The sequence below is a fragment of the Pomacea canaliculata genome, linkage group LG1 (assembly GCF_003073045.1).
Source record: "Pomacea canaliculata isolate SZHN2017 linkage group LG1, ASM307304v1, whole genome shotgun sequence".
Lineage (NCBI taxonomy): Eukaryota > Metazoa > Mollusca > Gastropoda > Architaenioglossa > Ampullariidae > Pomacea > Pomacea canaliculata.
Genome location: NC_037590.1, coordinates 30,360,238 through 30,380,030, shown reverse-complemented (window position 1 = coordinate 30,380,030; position 19,793 = coordinate 30,360,238). Strand labels below are relative to the sequence as shown.

General features: G+C 36.0%; 2 protein-coding genes across 8 annotated transcripts; one reads left to right on the top strand and one right to left on the bottom strand.

Moving 5' to 3' along the window:
• Positions 1-451: 451 nt before the first annotated feature.
• LOC112569687 lies at positions 452-18,771 on the bottom strand. Of its 6 annotated transcripts, none has more exons than XM_025247576.1 (13): positions 18,159-18,771; positions 15,824-15,854; positions 9,796-9,969; positions 8,981-9,090; positions 8,067-8,217; positions 7,411-7,595; positions 6,678-6,743; positions 6,112-6,232; positions 5,258-5,614; positions 4,885-4,965; positions 3,822-4,060; positions 3,200-3,487; positions 452-2,875 (listed from the first exon to the last, which is right to left on the bottom strand). In XM_025247576.1, exons 1-13 carry the CDS (start codon positions 18,288-18,290, stop codon positions 2,243-2,245), a joined length of 2,568 nt encoding a protein of 855 aa, XP_025103361.1. In that variant the 5' UTR covers positions 18,291-18,771; the 3' UTR covers positions 452-2,242. The 6 variants fall into 6 exon arrangements, with proteins under 6 accessions (XP_025103361.1, XP_025103375.1, XP_025103376.1 ...); XM_025247590.1 differs by lacking the exons at positions 15,824-15,854; positions 18,159-18,771 and adding exons at positions 10,378-10,909; positions 14,624-15,245; XM_025247591.1 differs by lacking the exons at positions 15,824-15,854; positions 18,159-18,771 and adding exons at positions 10,378-10,909; positions 14,644-15,245.
• Positions 11,608-14,463, top strand: LOC112569754. 2 transcript variants are annotated; one of them, XM_025247640.1, is made up of 5 exons: positions 11,608-11,802; positions 12,038-12,270; positions 12,560-12,828; positions 13,164-13,326; positions 13,782-14,463. In XM_025247640.1, exons 1-5 carry the CDS (start codon positions 11,642-11,644, stop codon positions 13,940-13,942), a joined length of 987 nt encoding a protein of 328 aa, XP_025103425.1. In that variant the 5' UTR covers positions 11,608-11,641; the 3' UTR covers positions 13,943-14,463. The 2 variants fall into 2 exon arrangements, with proteins under 2 accessions (XP_025103425.1, XP_025103435.1); XM_025247650.1 differs by lacking the exon at positions 11,608-11,802 and adding an exon at positions 11,805-11,938 and having other exon boundaries at positions 12,069-12,270.
• Positions 18,772-19,793: the final 1,022 nt, after the last annotated feature.

Sequence of the window (19,793 nt, the reverse complement as noted above, 5' to 3'; positions counted from 1 at the left end):
AAGCAATTTAGTGCTCACTAAATAAAATTTGGGCTGCGCTGTATGCTTGATTCTTTTCCTTGTTCCTAAAAGCCCCTAGTGGAGCATAGGGCCGATGCTTGATTAATGGTTTGATGAAAAGAGTTTCTTTTGATTGGCGAACAGAAGTAACAAACGAGAGCAAGAAAAGTGTCCCTTTTTTTTGTTTTTTTGGTGTTGTACTTGTGTATATAGCAGGGGCGAAATGACTTGTTTAATGCTTGTGGATGTTTTAAAAGTTTTTCCATTGACACAAGTTGAAATGGGCCTTTATTTTCTTTACCTGTCAACAAAACAAACCATCGTGCAGTTTTTTTTTAGGGTAGTCCGGTTTCCTCCCCTTTCCCTCACCCCTCGCAGTGTTCAAATCACCTCCTGGTGGAAGCATTTTCCCAACAAACCAAACAATCATGGCCATGCCACGTTCAACATGCTGGTTCTCGAAAGATCATTGAAGTTTATTTATACAGTATTGTTTCTTCACATAGAATGTATATAAATCATCTAACATCAAGTGGACAATGATTTTTATATCAAAACCTGTGTCCATCTCCATGCATTCGATTATTCATTCACTAGTGAATGCAGAAAATACAACATATTTTTCGTAAAGGAATCAGATATAAAAAAAAAAGTATTGAAGAGGGCATTTCTACCCTAGTTGTAAAATAATCTGTCATGGTACTATTTTCAGATCTGATAAAAATGAGACTCTATTAAATGCTGGTATATTATCAGCGTCTTGATAATGGTTAGTTTATTAGGTTGCAATATACATGACTCAATCGTGTGTGTGTGTGTTTGTAGGCCAATGCATGTCACAGGAAAATTTGCAGAATTCATCCTGAGCATCCGAAAGTCTAAAAGTTCTTTCAGAACAGATCATGTTTGTTTTGTTTTTTTTACATTGGATAATTTCTCTCTACATGTGGTACCTTTTTACAAAGTTTTAGTAAATTACTGTACCATATTGTCTAAGTCATTAACATGACATGCATCAGCAATAACCATTAAAATATTATTTAGCACTAAAAACGAACCTTGTCCAAAGTTGAAGAAGAGGTAGAAGAGGCTTTGAAAAACCACAAAGATCTGCACATCCTTTGAATTTCCCATGAAGGTAGAATGAGGACATTTTGGCTGAGCTTTCCACATTTTGAGCATTTCCACATTTTCCAAGTACTATATAGTTAATGTTATTTGCTATTATCCAAATATCTATATAAAACACAAGTTCAATAATTATACTAAACTTAATGAATAACATGTACAATACGATTATCACAATAATACTGCCAAATAAATAAGCTTGGAAATACCTAAACTGAAAACTGCTTGAAAGAATTATAATACATAAGGAAGCACTAAAAAGAAAAAGACCAAAATGTGCTAAAAACCTCAGAGCAGCATATAACTGATTGCCTCCTGATGCCCATAGGACATAGAAAATAATACAGTATACATTAGCTGTAAAACACCTCTTACTGTCCACTATCCCTTTTGACAACCACTATAATGGTGTTCACAACACCTCTTGATACTGATAGCCACATAATATAATGCCACTTAAAACACAAAAGGTATACAAAATACCTCTTACCGACAAATCAACGTTTATGTCATACACTGAGAATCCTATTACGACAAAAACAAAAACAGCACACTTGATGATCCCAAAATCTGATAATAGTGATCTTAATTATGCTCAGTCAGCATTAAAATGACCTAAATTTCACTTTATCTGGCAGACTTTCAATGTCTTCGTGTAATTGATTACTTTGAAATAATCTGAAACATCTTAGTGGTAATTAATTTTTTCCCTCACCCCAAAACTCAAAAAATCCATTCAAGAACTTAAGGCAAGAATGAATAAAGTTTAAAACATTTAAGTATCTGTCTCTCTCTCACACACACACACACACGTAGCTAGCTCCGTATTGTTCTTCTTAAAACTTGGTTAAGGCACAAACAGCCAACAGTGAAATAAGTAGGATGCATGTGATCTTTAAAATGTGATGTTTAAATAAAACTTTCAGTGAATGCAATGCTTAATTTCCTAAAATGAATACCTCAGAAAATAAAATATCTCAAATATTTTTCACACTTTCTATTTTTTTAATACATTAGTATTTGGTTTGCAAAAAAGGTTTATGTTAGCTCACCAAAAATGATAATGACCATGACCAAGTTATAATATTTGCTTGAAGTGATAAAATAAACCAGTTCACACACTCTCTGATGACAGAACAGTGATACTGTCTGGACTAACATTTTCATGGTTGACTAACACTTCGCTGAAACCCTGAGCATTTTTCTGAATAGTCTCACTGAAAGGAACTTGTAAATGTTGCTGATGAATAATTGGTGATTCCTGGTCTAAGGAATGTGCAATGGGAAAACTTTGTTCTATTTGCAGCTGCTCTTCATATTGCTGATTAAACTTGTGCATGTGCTTGCTCAAAAAGGACTCAGTGTCATCAATCTCTTCTTGCAAACAGCTTGAAGTTGGCATAACTGTAAAGGTACTGTACATAGATGGCTCAAAGAAGTCATCTTTTGTGATTGAAAAATTCTGAACTGTATTGTCTTCCATCTCACACACACATATATCTGACAGTGAGACTGAAGACACATGATGCACTGGTCTAAGAACAGACCTGGTGTGAAAACTGTTGGTATTATAACCAGAGTCATCCTCAACCTGTTGAATTGATTTTGATATTTCCACTGGTTTGTCAAACCTCTCTTCAAACCAGTTAATATGATTTTTCTCAAATGATTTTGCTTTCTCTATTGCTTCCATCCAAAGGCGGCCTTCAAGAAGATCCAAGGGACTGCACTCCAAAGGCAGACTACCCTGTGGACAACATAAATTTCCTTTGAAATAAAACATTCGTGAAATTATATTGCAATGATTTTCTCGCTGCTTGGGTAAAAGGCAAATTACAAGGTGCTGCTGAAACACTTTGTACATCTTTCATTTCCTGAAATACATGTACATTCTATTAGGCAACAGCTAACAAGTTAATTAATGTACGTTACAAAATGAACTGGACTGTGCAATCACAGTTTGTAAATATAACTGCATGTTAGAGAACTGCATTGAATAACAGATGCCGCTCTCTAAAACTTCAAAGGCATTTCAACACAAATAATTTTAAGGTATCAATTTATTCTTTACCTTTAACATCTCCATACTGTGCTTATTTAATTTGTGTATATGTTGCAATAGTGATGACAGGTGTCTTGGAAGCTGGTACACAAAAGATGGTAAAGCTGCAATTGGCAAATGGTAGTTGGATGTTGTGTATTCAAATTGCACTGTCAGAATTTTGTGAACAGATACGTTGCGTGCTATCATTCCACAGATGTGCTGAATACCAGGAGTGAACAGGTCTCCATGAGGCCCAAAGATGTCTCTTCGGTATGAGAGTCCCTTTTGGAAGGCTAGATAGAGGCAGCGTGCAGCCTGTATGAAAGAAGTTTATTACTAGCAAAAGACCAGTATTGGTGCAGTTGAATTAGTGCACATGGATTGCTACCACGTATTTAAAGGGAAATATTTCAAGGTAACTTCACGAGGATTTGAAAATACACTTAAAAATGTAATATGGCAAATGAAAGACCCAAAAGATTAAAAATCATTTTAAGAAAAAAAAAACAATACAATCAAATACAAGTGTTAGATCATATAAAGAAAGAGCATAATGTATAAAGCACATGACAAATGGTACTGATCGCAAAATATTGCCACACATGGTTTTCATTCTGCTCCATGATCTTTGGCTATGGTTACTTCATACCTTTGAGGTGATGATAAGAACATAGTCAGCATGATCAATAATTGATGAAAGCCAGCAATAGCTGTTTTGTTCCTGTATCTCCGACAAACACTGAGGTGCAAAGCTAACATTGCACCTGCAGTGGACACTCAAGAAGTTGGCGAACCTCTCGACAGCCTGGATGTGGTAGACATGATCCTCAGCAGCCAACAGCAGCACTCTCTTTTGTTGTATAGAGACAGGACAAGACGGTGTTAGATCTGGAGGTATAGACACAAATACAAGTAGTGCATAGTAGTGGTGATCAGCATAGTAGCTTGTATTAACACTAATTCTTATACTGAGCCAAATTCTAGTTATGTGCTACTCAGCACACAAAACACATAAACACACACATACAAACACAAAGGAGAGTCAATCTGTTATACTTCTCAAAAAGGTAGGCCTACAGGTATTTTTTAAAGTTTCATATGTCTAGGTATGCACTAGAAGTTATTACAAAATAAGGTCAAGGTAAAGATAGTCTCATCACCTAAGGGTTGTAGAGAAGTGAGATGTTGGCGCCCTCACTTATCTTGGGGTTAGTTTTTGTGAGGGTGGTGTCTTCTCCCTCACTGTATACGTCTTTGTTTCCCTGACCCTCTACAGTCAGGCACATACTACAGTGGGGTCAAATGTGGGAATGTGCTGTGTCGCACAGGTATCAGACTGACTAGCTCAACTAAATAGGACTTGTGTAACCATCCAAACGAGATTGTCACGTGATTCTGTAAGAATAAAACATTCAAATATCCTAACCCACAGCCCGTAGGTGGCAATAGAGGTGTCCACCACATCTAGGATATGACCTGTTGAACCAGAACCTTGTACTTTCCCTCCACCACTTTAACCTAATAGGTGGGCACTGCATGGTGACATTCTAGACATGGTGACATTAACAAATAGCTATGATGCCTTCAAAATTTGCTTATTTCACCATTAAAACAGTATTGTTTTCCATAACTGAATAAACTGAAAGATCCCAAACCAAGAAGAAAGAATTATCATTTTAAAATTACTTTATAAAAAAATTTTGTACATTTACCAGGTTCTATGACATCAACATCTTGGAAAAACACCGATGAATGATCAAGTCCGCTATCCACAGATCTGCTGTTATTGGAATCTGAAAGGAAAATAATACTAACAAGAAAAGAACAGATGCAACAATGTATATGATAGATCTGGTAAAAAGATCAATCAATCATATCTCATTACATTGAACTCTTTCACGCCCATTGAGTTACATGTTAAAGATGATTTCTGACATTTTCATTAACCTCAGGACCCCCTCCCCAGTATCACTGATTTGACCATAGATGTTGTCCTAAACATCTTGGGGTTTACTGTTTCTCTAGCAGTAGTACAGTTAAAGTGGTACTATACTCCCCCTCAAACTGAACAATAAATTCTCATACCATTTTTCTTTACCGCCGTTTGCTTTTTCCTCCAAAACCAGCAACCAGTAAATAGTAAAAGTGCAACCAATGCCACTCCACCCACTGCAGCACCAGCTATCGAAGGTCCACTTTGTTCTGTGCCCGTGAAAATGCCAAGGCTGCTGCTGAATGTTGGTTTTGGTGTGGACTTGGTGAACAGTTGTCCTGATGGATATGGTTCAGACATGTTCAGCTTTTCAGTGCTAGCAGTTGATGATTTTGATGTGACCTTTTGAGGATGAAGTGTTGTTGATGGATGTTTTGCAGGTGCAGAGCTTTGATTTACATCAGAAGGAAATGATATAGTGGGCATTCCTGTCAAAGGTGTTGACTTTCCTGCAAAGAATGGTCAGATGGTCACAGATGGTAGCTCAGCTCTACATGATGTGAAAAACATGCTTACTAAATGTGTTTACAGCTGTACCTACAAAATATCTCCCATTCCTACTATATAAAATCCTACTGTTAGGATTGTCATAAAGTGAAACCATTACAGAACAGTTACTGCTAAACTTGACACCAATTACAAAGATGGCATCTCCTGCTGCCTCCACTACAGCATATACCGTTAAGAAAACATTATACAAACTAAAATCTCTATTTCACATTAATCATTTATTACAGTTTAAAAGTATTTTTAACAGTTTCATAAATGATTAAGACTTTTTTTTTTTAATTTTTCACAGCATGCTATTCTATCAGAGTGATTCTGTACATGCTGTGCCTGGATCACAACTATACATCATTCAACTTTTGATCATTGCATATCGATCAGTGCAACAGAATTATGCAGGAAACAGCCATTTAATTAATAAAACCATATCTTATCATACCTCTAATTTCAAACTCAGATGTTACTGATTTTGTGCAAGGTCTGCAGTTCCTTCCAAACACTTCTATAGAATAGCATACACATTGTTTGTGGTCACCAGGATAAACTTCTTCAGGTGTTACCTTCACAAAACAATGCCATTGAAAATATATACAATCATCTCTTCTATGCATAAGGATCAAACAATACTTCTTATCCCTTAATTGGCACCAAAGGTACACCAGAGGAGAGATACAACAGGACACAGTAGAAGTGAACTAACACCAGCAGGGCTGGTCATGTGCCCACATGAGCAAATCCCCTAGTCAACATCTGGTCCACTTCTTCATGCTAGCCACTTAATATTAGCTTAGACAACATATCAAGATGTAAATCTTTGTTTCTTTTCAAAATTCATGATGATTTAAATCTTCACCTTACTCTTGATGTGCATGGTGAGCCAAATACAAAACTAAGAAACATAAACTTCACTCACCATCATTTTTCAGTCCAAAAGAATGTGTGATATAACACTTCTTGAGAAAGAAATAATGTGAAATAGTTATTTGTTTAGTAATTATGACTTACTGAAACAACATAGTTTCCACTTTCAATATTTTCAAATATATATTCTCCTTGCAGTTTTGTGTGCACCTGCAGACAGAAAATTGTTGTTAGAGTCTTAGACAAAGCATGGCTAGATTTCACACCACGAATGAGGATCAGGCAATGACAGACAAACTTTGTCAGGTCTATGAAGATAGCATATAGGTCTTTGTTCTGCTAGGTACATTTCTCTGGCACCTGCCTTACAACAAATATCATGTCCACAGTGCTGCATCCTGGGAGGTTCCTTTCTAAGAAAGTTATGAGTCTATTCAGGAGGATACAAGCAAAGATCTCGCCAGAGTGAACCAACATGCCCATGTAGTTTTTGCAGTCTGTTTTGCTTCCCTAGTTCTTCTCAGTTAAACAATTAGAGCAGGAATGTCCTCCTCTGTCCACAAACTTTATAAAATGTCTTGGAAGACCTTCTAAGCAGCAGGGCCTGCTGCTTTATAGACTTAACATAAGATAACAGCAATAGGGATCTCATTAAACTACACAAAAATGGCAGAGTAATTGACATGATGATCAGACAATTCAAGACAAAAGATGGTTGAATGCATCTATGTGTCTGTTCATGCATTTCCCTTACAACTACTGGTAAATCAAAGCCAAAAAGTGCACATATTTTGGCTTGTGTCAGAACTCGTTTGCACTAACACACACACTCACATGTACTCTCTCTCTCATTGTATTCTCAGCAGATTTCACTCACTTGGAATACAGATGCCTCTTTCACTGTGGTGAGATATTCAGCTGTGTTTAGACGCACTTTATATTCCTCAAAACCAAAACTCCTATCCGCAAATCCAAAGATGACTTTCACAGACCCTCTTTTGGGATCCGTCGCTAAGTTTATCCAAGTGGTCCACTGGTCTGGATTTAATACTGCTTCTTTCTCTAAATGTAACAGCAAAAATACTTACTTTTCACATTTTAATATATTTTCTAACAATCTGATGGTACGTCTTAGCAAGAAAAAGAAAGCAGAATGCATAATGGAAAATCCTCCCATCTGCCACACAGCCAATTCTACTCATACAAAAAATGCAAAAGGTAAAATCAAGAAAAATTTAAAAAAAACTTGATGGATATTATGTCTTAAAAAATTCTAGTTAAAGTTAAATATTAAATGTGAAAGAACTACACCTCTTTAATGGGACAATACATTCACAATGAATGCAATCAAAGGCTAGATATGCTTTTTTCCTGCCTCCTTATATAACAAAAAAATTCTTTCATCATTTTTTTTTATCTGTCTTTTTTGACATTAATCAAGCAATATGTACATCCTGATGGGAGAGCATTACTCATTTCACAAAATAATTTAGAATTAAGTACAGCAAATACAGTAGTTTAGGGAAGCTTTACTTTGAGCTGCAGGAATAGACACACTACGCTGTCCACTGGAATCCTGGATGATCTCAGCTTCAGATGGTGGTGGTAGACTATTAATTTGGACGACAAATGATGTTGACAAGCTGTAGTTAAGTGGGAACAGAGTGAACAAGAAAAAGATATTCTGAAATATAAAAACAATATAAGAAGTCAGGTCAACTTGCACAAAACCAAGTTTGAAAACAAAAAGATTATAAGTTCGCTTTTTTAAATATTATAAAGAACTGAATTACAATTACAATATAATAACTCATAGGTAAACATGATATGCCTGCTGTATGTCAAAACAATAAATTAGTGTACATTTTGCTGGTGATTGTTCTATAACGAAAAAAACAGCGGGACACCAAAAGCCATTCTTCATGTCACACCATCCATAGATTCAGGTAATTATTACCTCATAATTTTTGAGCTTGACATTCTTCTACCACAGGCATCCAACCAGTTCAAAATGTATTTTATCTTCTTTTATTAGTTAAAGCTTTATAGGTTACTTGTTATCTGATTTTGAACATAAATTAATTACAGTTTTTATAGTATGTCTTTTGCACAGTGACTTAATGATCATTAATGATCATTTAAGTTCTAGCTGAGTGTAATGTGTTTTTCCAATGATAGGATTGAAATCAATGCAAAATATTATTAACCAAAATCTGAGTGAATAACAAACCTACATTCTTGAAGCTACAAACATCACCATGAGCAGGAAGAAGTCAAAAACACAAATATCAGAAATATGCATAGGTGCATTTAGGATGTCAGAGGTACAGCCGATTAGAGACATTCATGACATCAAATGTTTAGCTTTTGTGTGCATGATGATGTTTGTGAGCTTCTAGCTTAAGAGTTATTTGAAAAATCTAGGCTTATTAGACTTTTTAACTTACAGGACTTCTCAAGTTGTATCTTGAAAGATCAAAGACTCTGCATACAACATTGTTACTATTAACTTGCTTTAGCAGCAACCAGTACCCCTTGGTACCACTACGACTAATTCCTGTAATCAATAAAAATCACAGTGAGTAACAACAATAACACAGGTTTATTTATAGAGCACATTTCCAACAAAGGCAGGCACAAGTTTATATGAAGTCCCACGCACACACTTTTCAGCAGGCAACAAATGTGCTTTATAGATTTACTCACCATCATCATAACTACTCACTTGGCCTCTCTCTTTCTCTCACCTTCCATATACGAAAAAACACACACGATAAAGGAAACTAGATAACCTAGGAAAAAAAACAATGGTCACCCTGTAAACAGGTATGACATTCAGAGAGAGGTATGTTGGAGCCCAGATAAAATCTGCAACACCCAATTCTCACTGTTGTGGTGACAGGCACTTAATTATCCACTGCACCACCAACCACCCACCAGATTAGCCAGACCCTATTTTAGTTAAAGACAAAATCATGGCTGGAAGTAATAAATTCTTTAAATAGCATTTTTTTCAAAACTAGAGGCTACAGGAAACAATGGAAGGTTAACTTGAAGAACTGGAGTGTAAAGTATCTAAATAAAACAGGCATATCAACGAGATAAATAACACCTCTTAAAGGTTGCCAAGGTTGTCTGGTGGACAAAGAGAATGAATTAGGAGTTTGGGCAAATTTCATTTTGGGTGTAGAAGACAGTCTAGTATGATATAAATGAAGCATAAAGCACAGAGTGATGTAATTAAATATTGTAATGATCTTACCACTTGCTGGCACTTTCCATATGAACCTGATTCCAGGCATAACATATGTGCTGTTGTCCAGGGAATAATAATAATCCTCCTCCACAAATGTTTTAATCTGAAAATCTCTAGGCCCATCCACAGACAAGCCCTTCCAAAGATGATCTGGTAGGGTACTAACATCACTGTTGCAGTCTGAAATGTACCCCAAGAAAAAGGAAAGTTAAATGAAAGAAATGTCTTTAAAGCATAAAATGTTTAGTTGCAATGAAAAATGATCAGTACCAAACTAACAATATCTCCACAAGTTCCATAACTGTTTTATAACCAGCAAAGTAAAACACTATTTCTGAAGGTTGTTTTGATTTGTTTTTATCGGTTTTACTTGCTTATTTTCTATGAGCTGTCAATTAGATATAGATGTTATCTTATTCTTGCAATGGCAATAACCCTATTTGAACCACCTAATAGGGTCCTGTCTCTAGAACTGAAAGTTGGTTCTGAAATCAGAATAAATGTGAACATTCTTACTCTGCAGTTAATAACACATAATAAATTGTAAAAAGCTGCTCTTGTGGTAAATCAGTATATTTTCATTTTCACCATTCAGTTCAGTTCTAGACCATGCAGGGAAAAAAATCCTTTCTAATGTATGCAATAACCTGCACCTATTACGCCATTTTCCCTAACTCGAAAACTCCGTAAGTGGACTTTCTTTTTCGGGTCCCTTTGAGTTCGACTTATCGAGGTCCGACTGAAGATTGTACGGGGAGAGATGGATGGTACATATTCCGCGTTAAACTACCCCGTGTGAAGCATTGTTGTAATTTTTTTTTAGGCATATACAGCTCGTGGTTTAGAAGAAAAAATTTCATAAGATAGTTTAGGCATTTATGAACACAACTATCTCCCTTACGTGACGAAGGACGTACGTTTGAACGAAAGTCTCGGCGATTTCCAACACTACCTGTCTTTTACGATTGGAAACATATGGTGAGGTGGATGTACTCAGCTCTTGCACCTTCTTAATGAAACAGCTGTGAATTTCTATTGACAAGAACATTGTGTGTTCATGTCTTTCTGAATTTAAAACATCAGACTCAGCTTCCTGGAGGTCTATCTTGGATGATATTACCTGTGTAAGCATTTGTGTAAAAAACTTGTTCAGAACTCCACTTCACATACCCATTTCTGGTTGGATTATCATAAAAGTACGTTCTTAAGCAGCATTAAGGTAAGATTGATCCACTTCAACACATTTTGATCTGTCAGTATCCATTTGAATTGTTCGTCTATCTTGTTTAGTTATTTGTTAATAATATATTGAAAAAGAGGTAAATTCATGCGTACAGAGGGGTTTTACCACCTTTAAGAGGGAAATAAATGTACTGTGCTATGTTGTGTTTAATGTATGCTTGCTTTACACATGTATATAACAGTGATGTTTACAAAGATATAGGCTTTACATATTTAGGATCCAATGCCTATAAACTGCATTTTGTTTCAGCAGATGGCCTTATTCCATGTTGTGGAGTTTGTGGAAGAATCACAAGCAGGTTTAAAGGGGCCAGTAGCAGTAATTCCCGACAGCTGGCTGCTACCATTTACAGATCCCAGTGGTAGCAGGTTTTGCAACTGGCCACCAATATCTGTTAAAGCAGATGCTAACTTCATCATTAAAGCGAAAAAGCCAGATTCCTTATGGCCATTGTATCGAATTCGCCTGCACAAGTCATTAAGTAAGTGCAATTTTTTAATTTATAATTAATTCTTGTGCAGAAAGCAAATATATGAAGTGTGTGAGCATTAATTGTCAAAATGACTGCTATGCCATAATTACTTGAGGAGACAGGAAGGAGATAAAAAGATGAAATCTAATTTGGCTACTTTTTACTGTTTCCATGAAGGTAACTACCAAGCAGCTAGCCAAATCTGCGAGAGACTGAAAGACATGTCGGAGGTGGAGAGTGACGACACAAATGCTCCCACTCAAACAAAAAGGCCAAGGATAACTCCGATTAGATTTCGGTCTGTTTTCATTTTCTCTACTTAATTTTAGGGATTTTTTGGATATCCTGTAAGGACACAAAGCTGTGTCAGCTTCCTGGTAAAGTAGCATACTGAAAGTGATAAAAAAAATGTTGTCCCATAACAATAAAATGTTATTTAAAAAAAACTAAGTTATGAAACAACATATCGACAGCTTATAGTTTTAAATTTACTAAGCGAAATAATTTTAAGCAAATGTATTCCTTTGACACAGGGAAACACAGCTAACAGACAGCGAAGGAGAGAAGAATGCCGAGGAAACACTATGTGATGACTATTCAATGCAGCAGTGTCCACCACCATTGCCATACTCTCTACCACCAGTTGTCCATCCTCGGGTGTCCCCAAATAGCGGCTGTAGACAAAGTTCTACTTCAGCTTTGCCGCTACAGCTCCAGAGCGCATTCTCTGGTTGTCGTCCGTTTGGGACCCACACCCCCTTGGAAGGTAATTAGAAGTCATTTTGTTTATAATCATTTACTAAAATTTTTCTTACCCTCGGCCAAGACTTATGAACAGCGTTTTTGTGAAATATAGCCAGAAGTCGAAAATAAATCCCAGCCTTCTTTTGCTATAGTGAAGAAAAAAACTGAAATAAATATGGATCACATATCAGATATATGACAAATGGGAAAAGCAACCAAGATTAGTGATATTTTCCTGGCATTGTGAATAATAGCAATGTAAGCAAAGATCACTATTTTATGTTTTCTGCTATTGTATTTGTTTGTTCCAGCTCAACTAGAGAAACTTGGACAGCAGGTAGAGAAACTTGGACAGCAGGTAGAGAAACTTGGACAGCAGCAACTATCTCTCCTGGAAGAGATTAAAAATGATATAAACAATATGAAAAGGAGGCTTGCAAGGTTGGAAGCACAACACCAGGAAAAAGAGGTGACAGGAGGAAAACTTCCTGAAGGATTTCAGTTTCCCTTAACATCTGCAGAGGATGTTGACCACCTGGAGCGGGATTTGATGACAGAGCCAGGAAAACGGACACGCTTGGTATGTGCTTTATTCTGATTTGTTAGTAAGAGGAGTCAAATCTATTGTTGCTATTCCCTTTAAAGATTTTCATAGCATTTTATTGTATAGAAGAAATGACATGTCTGCAGGACTACAAAGTAACAAAGGCATTGTTATGGTGGCATGGATTACAGCTGATAATAAATTTTCGGTAATCACTTAAGCTAGGTTACAAAAAAAAATGTAAAACTTCCGTAATGGTTTTCATCCATTTTTGGTCTTATAATACTCATTATCATAATATGTATCCTGATACTGCCCACAGCAAGTTTTATTTTTAAAAATGATATAGGTTTATTATTGTCTGTTTCCAGGAATGCCATTTAGCCATGCGTGGAGGATCCACTTTAAAGCAGGTAGTGAAAACCATGCTATCTACACTATTTTCTACTGAGTTAGCACGAAATTACAACTTCAATGGTCTGAAGGGGAAAAGGGGACTCAAAAACCACCCCTTTCTTTTACAAACAATACAGGGTAAGGATTTCAATATTTGACTGTGTTTTCATGAGATTTAAAAAAAATGACAGTGAGATAACTCCAGCCTGGATAACTTTTCCTACATCATTTCATTGTGACCCAATTACATTGCAAAATTAAAAATATGGACACATGTTTATGCAATGTCTAATCCTTTAATCAGCTGCTTAACACTGTGTAGAGAGGAATGAACACAACAATATATAGACATCTTTCGAGTTCCCATGTATTGGGATTGTTTTTGCAATCAGTATTTCCAGAGTTTTCCTGCTTGCAGAAATTATAATGCAGTTCCACTTGTAGTTCCTTTCTGATTTTATTGCTTTAAATTTTTATGCCACTTGTACCTTCCTTCATTTCTCATTATATTCTGCATTTTAGGGTTGGTGACCTGAAATTAAGTAATTACTTTTTTTGCAGACCTCATATTCTTATATTTGTTCTATTTTTAGATGCTGCAAGGAAAAGCTATCCCCATGCCACAGATGCTGACATGCAGGTGCACATGTCCACGTGGTTATCAGGTGCTCGGGATCGAGAGAATGGGAGGAGGGAGAGGGCTGATCTGTCCAAGTCAGTACACATGCATTGTTCTGAGATGGACCATGAGTAAAGCTGTATAACTTTATCTGCTGAAAAAAAACTTTTGCTTTTCACTGGTTAGCGCAGATTTTTATTGTTGTGGGGTGGACCACAAGTAAAGCTGTACAACTTTCCTTTTCTTAGTTATCATAGTACACTTTTAAATTTTGCATAGTTGTTTGTTACTAGGTTAAATGTCATTAATACCATAGGCTCCAATCCAACCTGGAACTGTTTATATTTATTTTCATGGATTTTATTTATTTTAAGAAATGCCTGTTCAAATTTAAATCACTCATTTTTGAGAGCAATTCAGTTCATGCTCATCAACTGATATATTGTCATGGATCTTTGAACCTTTTCTTTGGAAAAATATAATTAGTGTTAAAGAAACTGCAATTTAATTTTAACTCGTTCGCTACGCAAATTAAGGTGGTCAAACCCCCCTGTACACGTACGTGAATTTACCCTTTTTCAAAAAAAAATATTAAAAAATAAGTAAACAAGATAGAACGACAATTCAAATTGATTATGACAGATCAAAATGTCTAGAAGTTGAACAGTTTACCTTAATCTTGCTTGAGAACTCACTTTTATGATAATCCAACCAAAATTAGTTATATGAAGTGAAGTTTAGAAAAAGTTTTTTTTTTACACATTTCAAACATAGCGTGGCTCGAAATTCGGGAGCAAAAGAAAACCATTTTTACACCATTTGTGGTCAAATTATACTTCATCTGAAGCAGGAATATCTTCTGGAATGTTCTTTCTGTTCTTATCCGACGTTTCAGATGCATAATCTTTACGATCGTGTACAATCGAAAAGGACAGGTAGTGTAGAATATCGGCGAGACTTCCGTTCAAACGTACGTCCTTCGTCATGTAAGGGAGATAATTATAACAATGCTTCAGCCCTATGTGTATACTGGGTAAACAAGCGAGCAGGGCAACTACAGCCACTCGTGTTGAGAGCGTAAAGAAAGAGTTATAATGGTTTTGTCAATGGTTACATGTTTTAGCTTCTTCTCCAACTCTTAATCAAATATCAAATGTTCATTAACATGTCATAAGGAAACATTTTTATGCATTGAAATATGAATGAGACATGAATAGTTTTGTGCATGCAATTGTGTATGAATTTTAATTTTAATCGAGCTGCAACAGAATTGCCCTCTGGGACAATTAATAATTAAAGTCTTATCTTATCTTAAAAATGAGTGTCAATGAGACATGCTGTACAAGTTGTGAATGTTAAATTATTCTTGTGATTACCTTGCTTGTTATCCTTATTTTCCCTGACATTTCTACTTCAATAAATGTCAGTAAACAACATATCATGTTTGTTTTTTGTCACATTTTGCATTTTTTGTGCACTTTTTTAGGTGCTTCTTATGGAATCATTGCCCAACAATCATTATTAATCCATTTGTTAGCCATTAACAGGGTTATTTTGATGTATGTGATATTAATGGTATTTTTAAGAATTTTGGCATATCCAGATTTAAAACAATGTAAATCAGAATATTCCAAAATACCTAAAAATGCCAATAATATCCTCAAGAATGCAACTGGGATTTATCTGGGATCTACCCGGTTTTTTTTACACGGAAAAAACACATATGGGTCCCATGCTTTGCCAGTTTTCACTTTCGGCCTGGGACCCATATGGGTTTGGCAGAATGAATCCCGGGTAAATCCCATATGGGTTCCTCTTTCAATGCTACTAGGGAAATTCTTTTGAACACTTACATAAATAATTCTTACAAATTTTTCAAACATCTTTTGCACTGATGCAAATGTTGCCTCAAAAAGCATTAAAGTGTTGGACTTGGAAAATGCAAACATGAGTTTAAACATGGAATTATGGCATCAAGTCTAAAAGTTAAATAAACCGTAGAATTAAAGTACTCACTGTCAAATAAAATGCAGTCACCATTATTCACCTGCAACATATATCTTCTTATAAGGACAGCTGCTTTTTCCTCTTAAATTGAGTTTTACATACATATATTGACATGTAATTTTAACAAAATGTTGTTTATAACAAATAATAATGAAAATAGGTCTACCATCATGCTCTTAACATGATGAGCTAACAATAAATGTACCATTAAAAAAAGAATTTCAGTCTCTGGATGAATACACGTATATGTGTTAACTTTAATAATAATTATTATTAGTACATTTATATAGCACCTAATTTCTCCAGCAGCAGCCAGACTCAAAACAGTTTACATAGAGGTACGCATGTACACCTTTTTAGGGCGGCATCTTCATGAATACACAAATATGCAAGCACAATGCACAGCAGAATATAAATAAAGCTGGTTGAGAGTACTTCACTCACCATCAAAGGACGGCTCGAAGCACACACAAAAAAAGCAATACCAAAAAGGGAGAACAGTAATCATGGACTCTAGTTTCAAAACAAAGACCACTGCATGCTCCTGTATGTAGCCGTTCATGTGAGGAGTAAGGCGTTATCTCTATCTGACAAGCAGTGGAAACTAACACAACCACAGAAGTGGTTACATTGCATAGACCTATAGGCTTGAATGGATAGAATGTACAAGGTTCAGAGAGGTATTACATCATCTAGTTTCCAAAGAGAACTAAACACTAAGCTGGCTGTGGAAGTTTATAAGCTGTGTAGGGCAGCAAGACATCAAAATATTAAAGCAGTCAAATCCTAATGAACTAAAGTATTATGTATATATAAAAAGCATATAAAGAGCATCTGTTGTGCAGACCATTCTTTCCATACACTGATTTTGTAGACTTCATTATTAAATGGATTTAAAGTGTAAAAGCATACTAAGTATTGTATCAAATTTGTTGCTCAGTGCTGTATCAACAGTTGGTCTAATGCTGGTTGGTCTAACATCAATTATGGTAAAACTTTAATTTCTACCAGGCACAGTTTATGCAACATCAGCGTCACCTTGTATATGCCTGAGGCTTACTTTATTTTTAAAGTGAACATTTTTTTAGCATGCCTTACTCAGTTTTATATTTATCACCTTAAAAGATAATGTTTTGTGTAGCATCTCTTGTATAACATCAGTGATGTCACTCTAAGGTGTGAATATTAGTGATGGTCTGAGATGCAGACAGTAATTGCATTCTTGAGTGTATCAGCAAAATGACTTTGCACAATCTGAATGATGCTGAATTAAAGAAGACAGAGATTATATGTAGAGAATGCAGGATGCAACCATGCAAGTACTGGGCCTATTAAAAGAATATAAGAAAGTGAAATACGGTTAGCCATCATGCCATTCACTAACATAATAACTAGCACAGTGTGAACTCTACCAGACTTCAACAATCACAATGCTGTATAAAGAGTATATAAGGCCTATGGAGTAGTGCATGGTGTATCAAAGGGGTGATCGAGTGGCCAAGCTGGGTGTTGTACAAATGGACACCCACAAATCTTTTGCCTTTTAATAGCTCCTTTAATTCAAATAAGTTGCTTATTAATAAAACAGAATTTTCTTCTTCAGCAATTATTATTCCCCAAGTTTAATGACTCACCTAATTCTGATGTAGCATATATTTTCAAATTAACTAACAGCTGTTATTGGTTTAGTCTTTTGAAATCCTCTTTGATTTGTCCTTTACAAAACAAAGAAGTATTGTAAGTATTATAATGACAAGTGCACTTGAGTCACTCGGGCACCCAGGCTTTTGGTTTGCCATTAGGTGAAGTCTCAAATGCAGCAGACAGGTCAAGTAAGGTCACAACAGTGTACTCTGCTATCAAAATGAGACAATATAAACTTGTTAAGAAAATCCTGACTTAGGTCAACACTTGGTTATGCTATAATTATATATATATGAACATGTAAAAATGGGCATGTCTCTGGGTGCAAATGCACACATATGGACAAATATATGGGGAGGGGGGGCGTCTGTTCATGCAGAGATCCATCTTCATGCTTGAAATTTTCTGTATCCACAAACTTTGTTGTTTCTTTTCATCATCTACATACACGTACATGCATCATACTATAATTCACATTGACGAACATCAAACATCATACAAACTTATACGGATCGTTAATGTAATACAGATGTACCAAACCATCACCACAATTATTATAAAAAAATGTTATTAGTGTTTCATGCTCGTACATGTTAATACTGCGCAATGCAGGCTGTCGTCTCACATGCAGCATCCCCCGCGCCGTGACAACCTTTACCAAGTGGCAAGTGCAGGCGGCGTGAACCATAAGTTAGCCTACCTCATCCTCATCGTCCATTATTCGCAAATCCGTACAATTTTTGCCACCACCTGTGGCAGGGTGTACAGGACCCATCAGCAGCAGAAAAATTATAACTACTTGCGCGACACACTGTATCTTGATGGCGAACATTTGTTAACTGTGTTTAAACTTCGCGATCTGAACCTACGTGGTGGTAAGCTAGTGCTGGCGCGATAAAAATCTGAATTGTTATCTGCGAGCCTTCTTGTAAAGTGATAAGTGTCAAATAATTTCACTCACACAGCTCCCACACCCTCACATATGACTGTTGGCGAACTGAGTGGAAATAATAAACAATCTTTTGACCCCGACTCGACCTCCAAATATTTGACGGCCGACATTTTGAAACAATCCACAGCGTGCTCTCTAGCATGTCGAGCAGCAAGTAATTAATTGGGTGGCCTGGCGACTGTCCCCCGCTCCCCTCCCACACAGACACTTCAGTATATAGTTGAATGGCATTCTCTGGGTGTTGATTAGTTGCATCAAGTGTTGTGTACTGCTCGTGCGGAAGTACCATTAAGTGGCCATACATAAACTGCGTACAAGGAAGCAAGGACAACATCCCCCTGCTGCAAATTCTTTTTTTTTTTTTTTTTTTAAATGTACCCGGTACTTTTATACGAGTCCGTATTTTAACCATCAAATGAGCCCTGACATAAAATTATATCTGTTTACAATATTTCGTATTGTTCAAGCAGCGGTACATATAATGAAGTACATGTATATAAGTATGTGAAATGAATGATATATTTGTTCGATTTGGGTGCTTTTATTCAGCAGTTTCGAAAAAAAAAAATACTAGCTGAAATCCCTTCGCTCGGTCACCATTACCCTTATAAAATAATGGAATAAAGAGGATGTAGACTGTATAGTCTTCATGTTCATTTCCCTAACTTGATAGCATCATGCTGGGCAAGGAGACGATGTACGATTCACGTGTGCTCTTCCCCTCGATCTTTCTATATGTCGCGATTTCTTTTACCTGAAGTTATAATTATAAATTTCACCTGGAGCCACAAGTAGCATCTAAGAAAGGAGAAAATGTATATAAAAAAGAAACATGCTCTGAAACAATTAACGAAGCCCACGACAAATTAAGCCGTTAAACGCCATTCGAAGTTGGCGGCGCTCGAACTCTGATTTATAGACCGTGCTGACTTGATGAGTTTGAACAGCCACCGAACCACACATCGTTCTCTGTTTTCCTTATAAGAAATAATAATTAAGATTTAATAATAATGACAAGATTTATAACACAAACGCAGATGGCAGTTTGGCGCGTTTAAAATTGATTTCCGACTATCTTAATAATACATGCAGATGATTAATTCTTTTACCGAAAAATATTGTTTTGCCTCAAGCAAATTCAGTTCATTTGATTTTCATTATTAATCGTTATTTTATTTTTTAATCGGTCTTCAGTGTCAATCGGTCCAGCCGTTTAATTTCTATATTTAAATGAGTTAATTAGTATAATTAAACGATAAGGCATCACGGGCTTGTAATTTTCGAGAGTGGAATATGGTGTCAATTAAGTTTTGTTGTTTTTAACGTCAACTATTGCAGTATATACAGCCATGATATTCGTACTGTCCTAATTTATGTCCAACA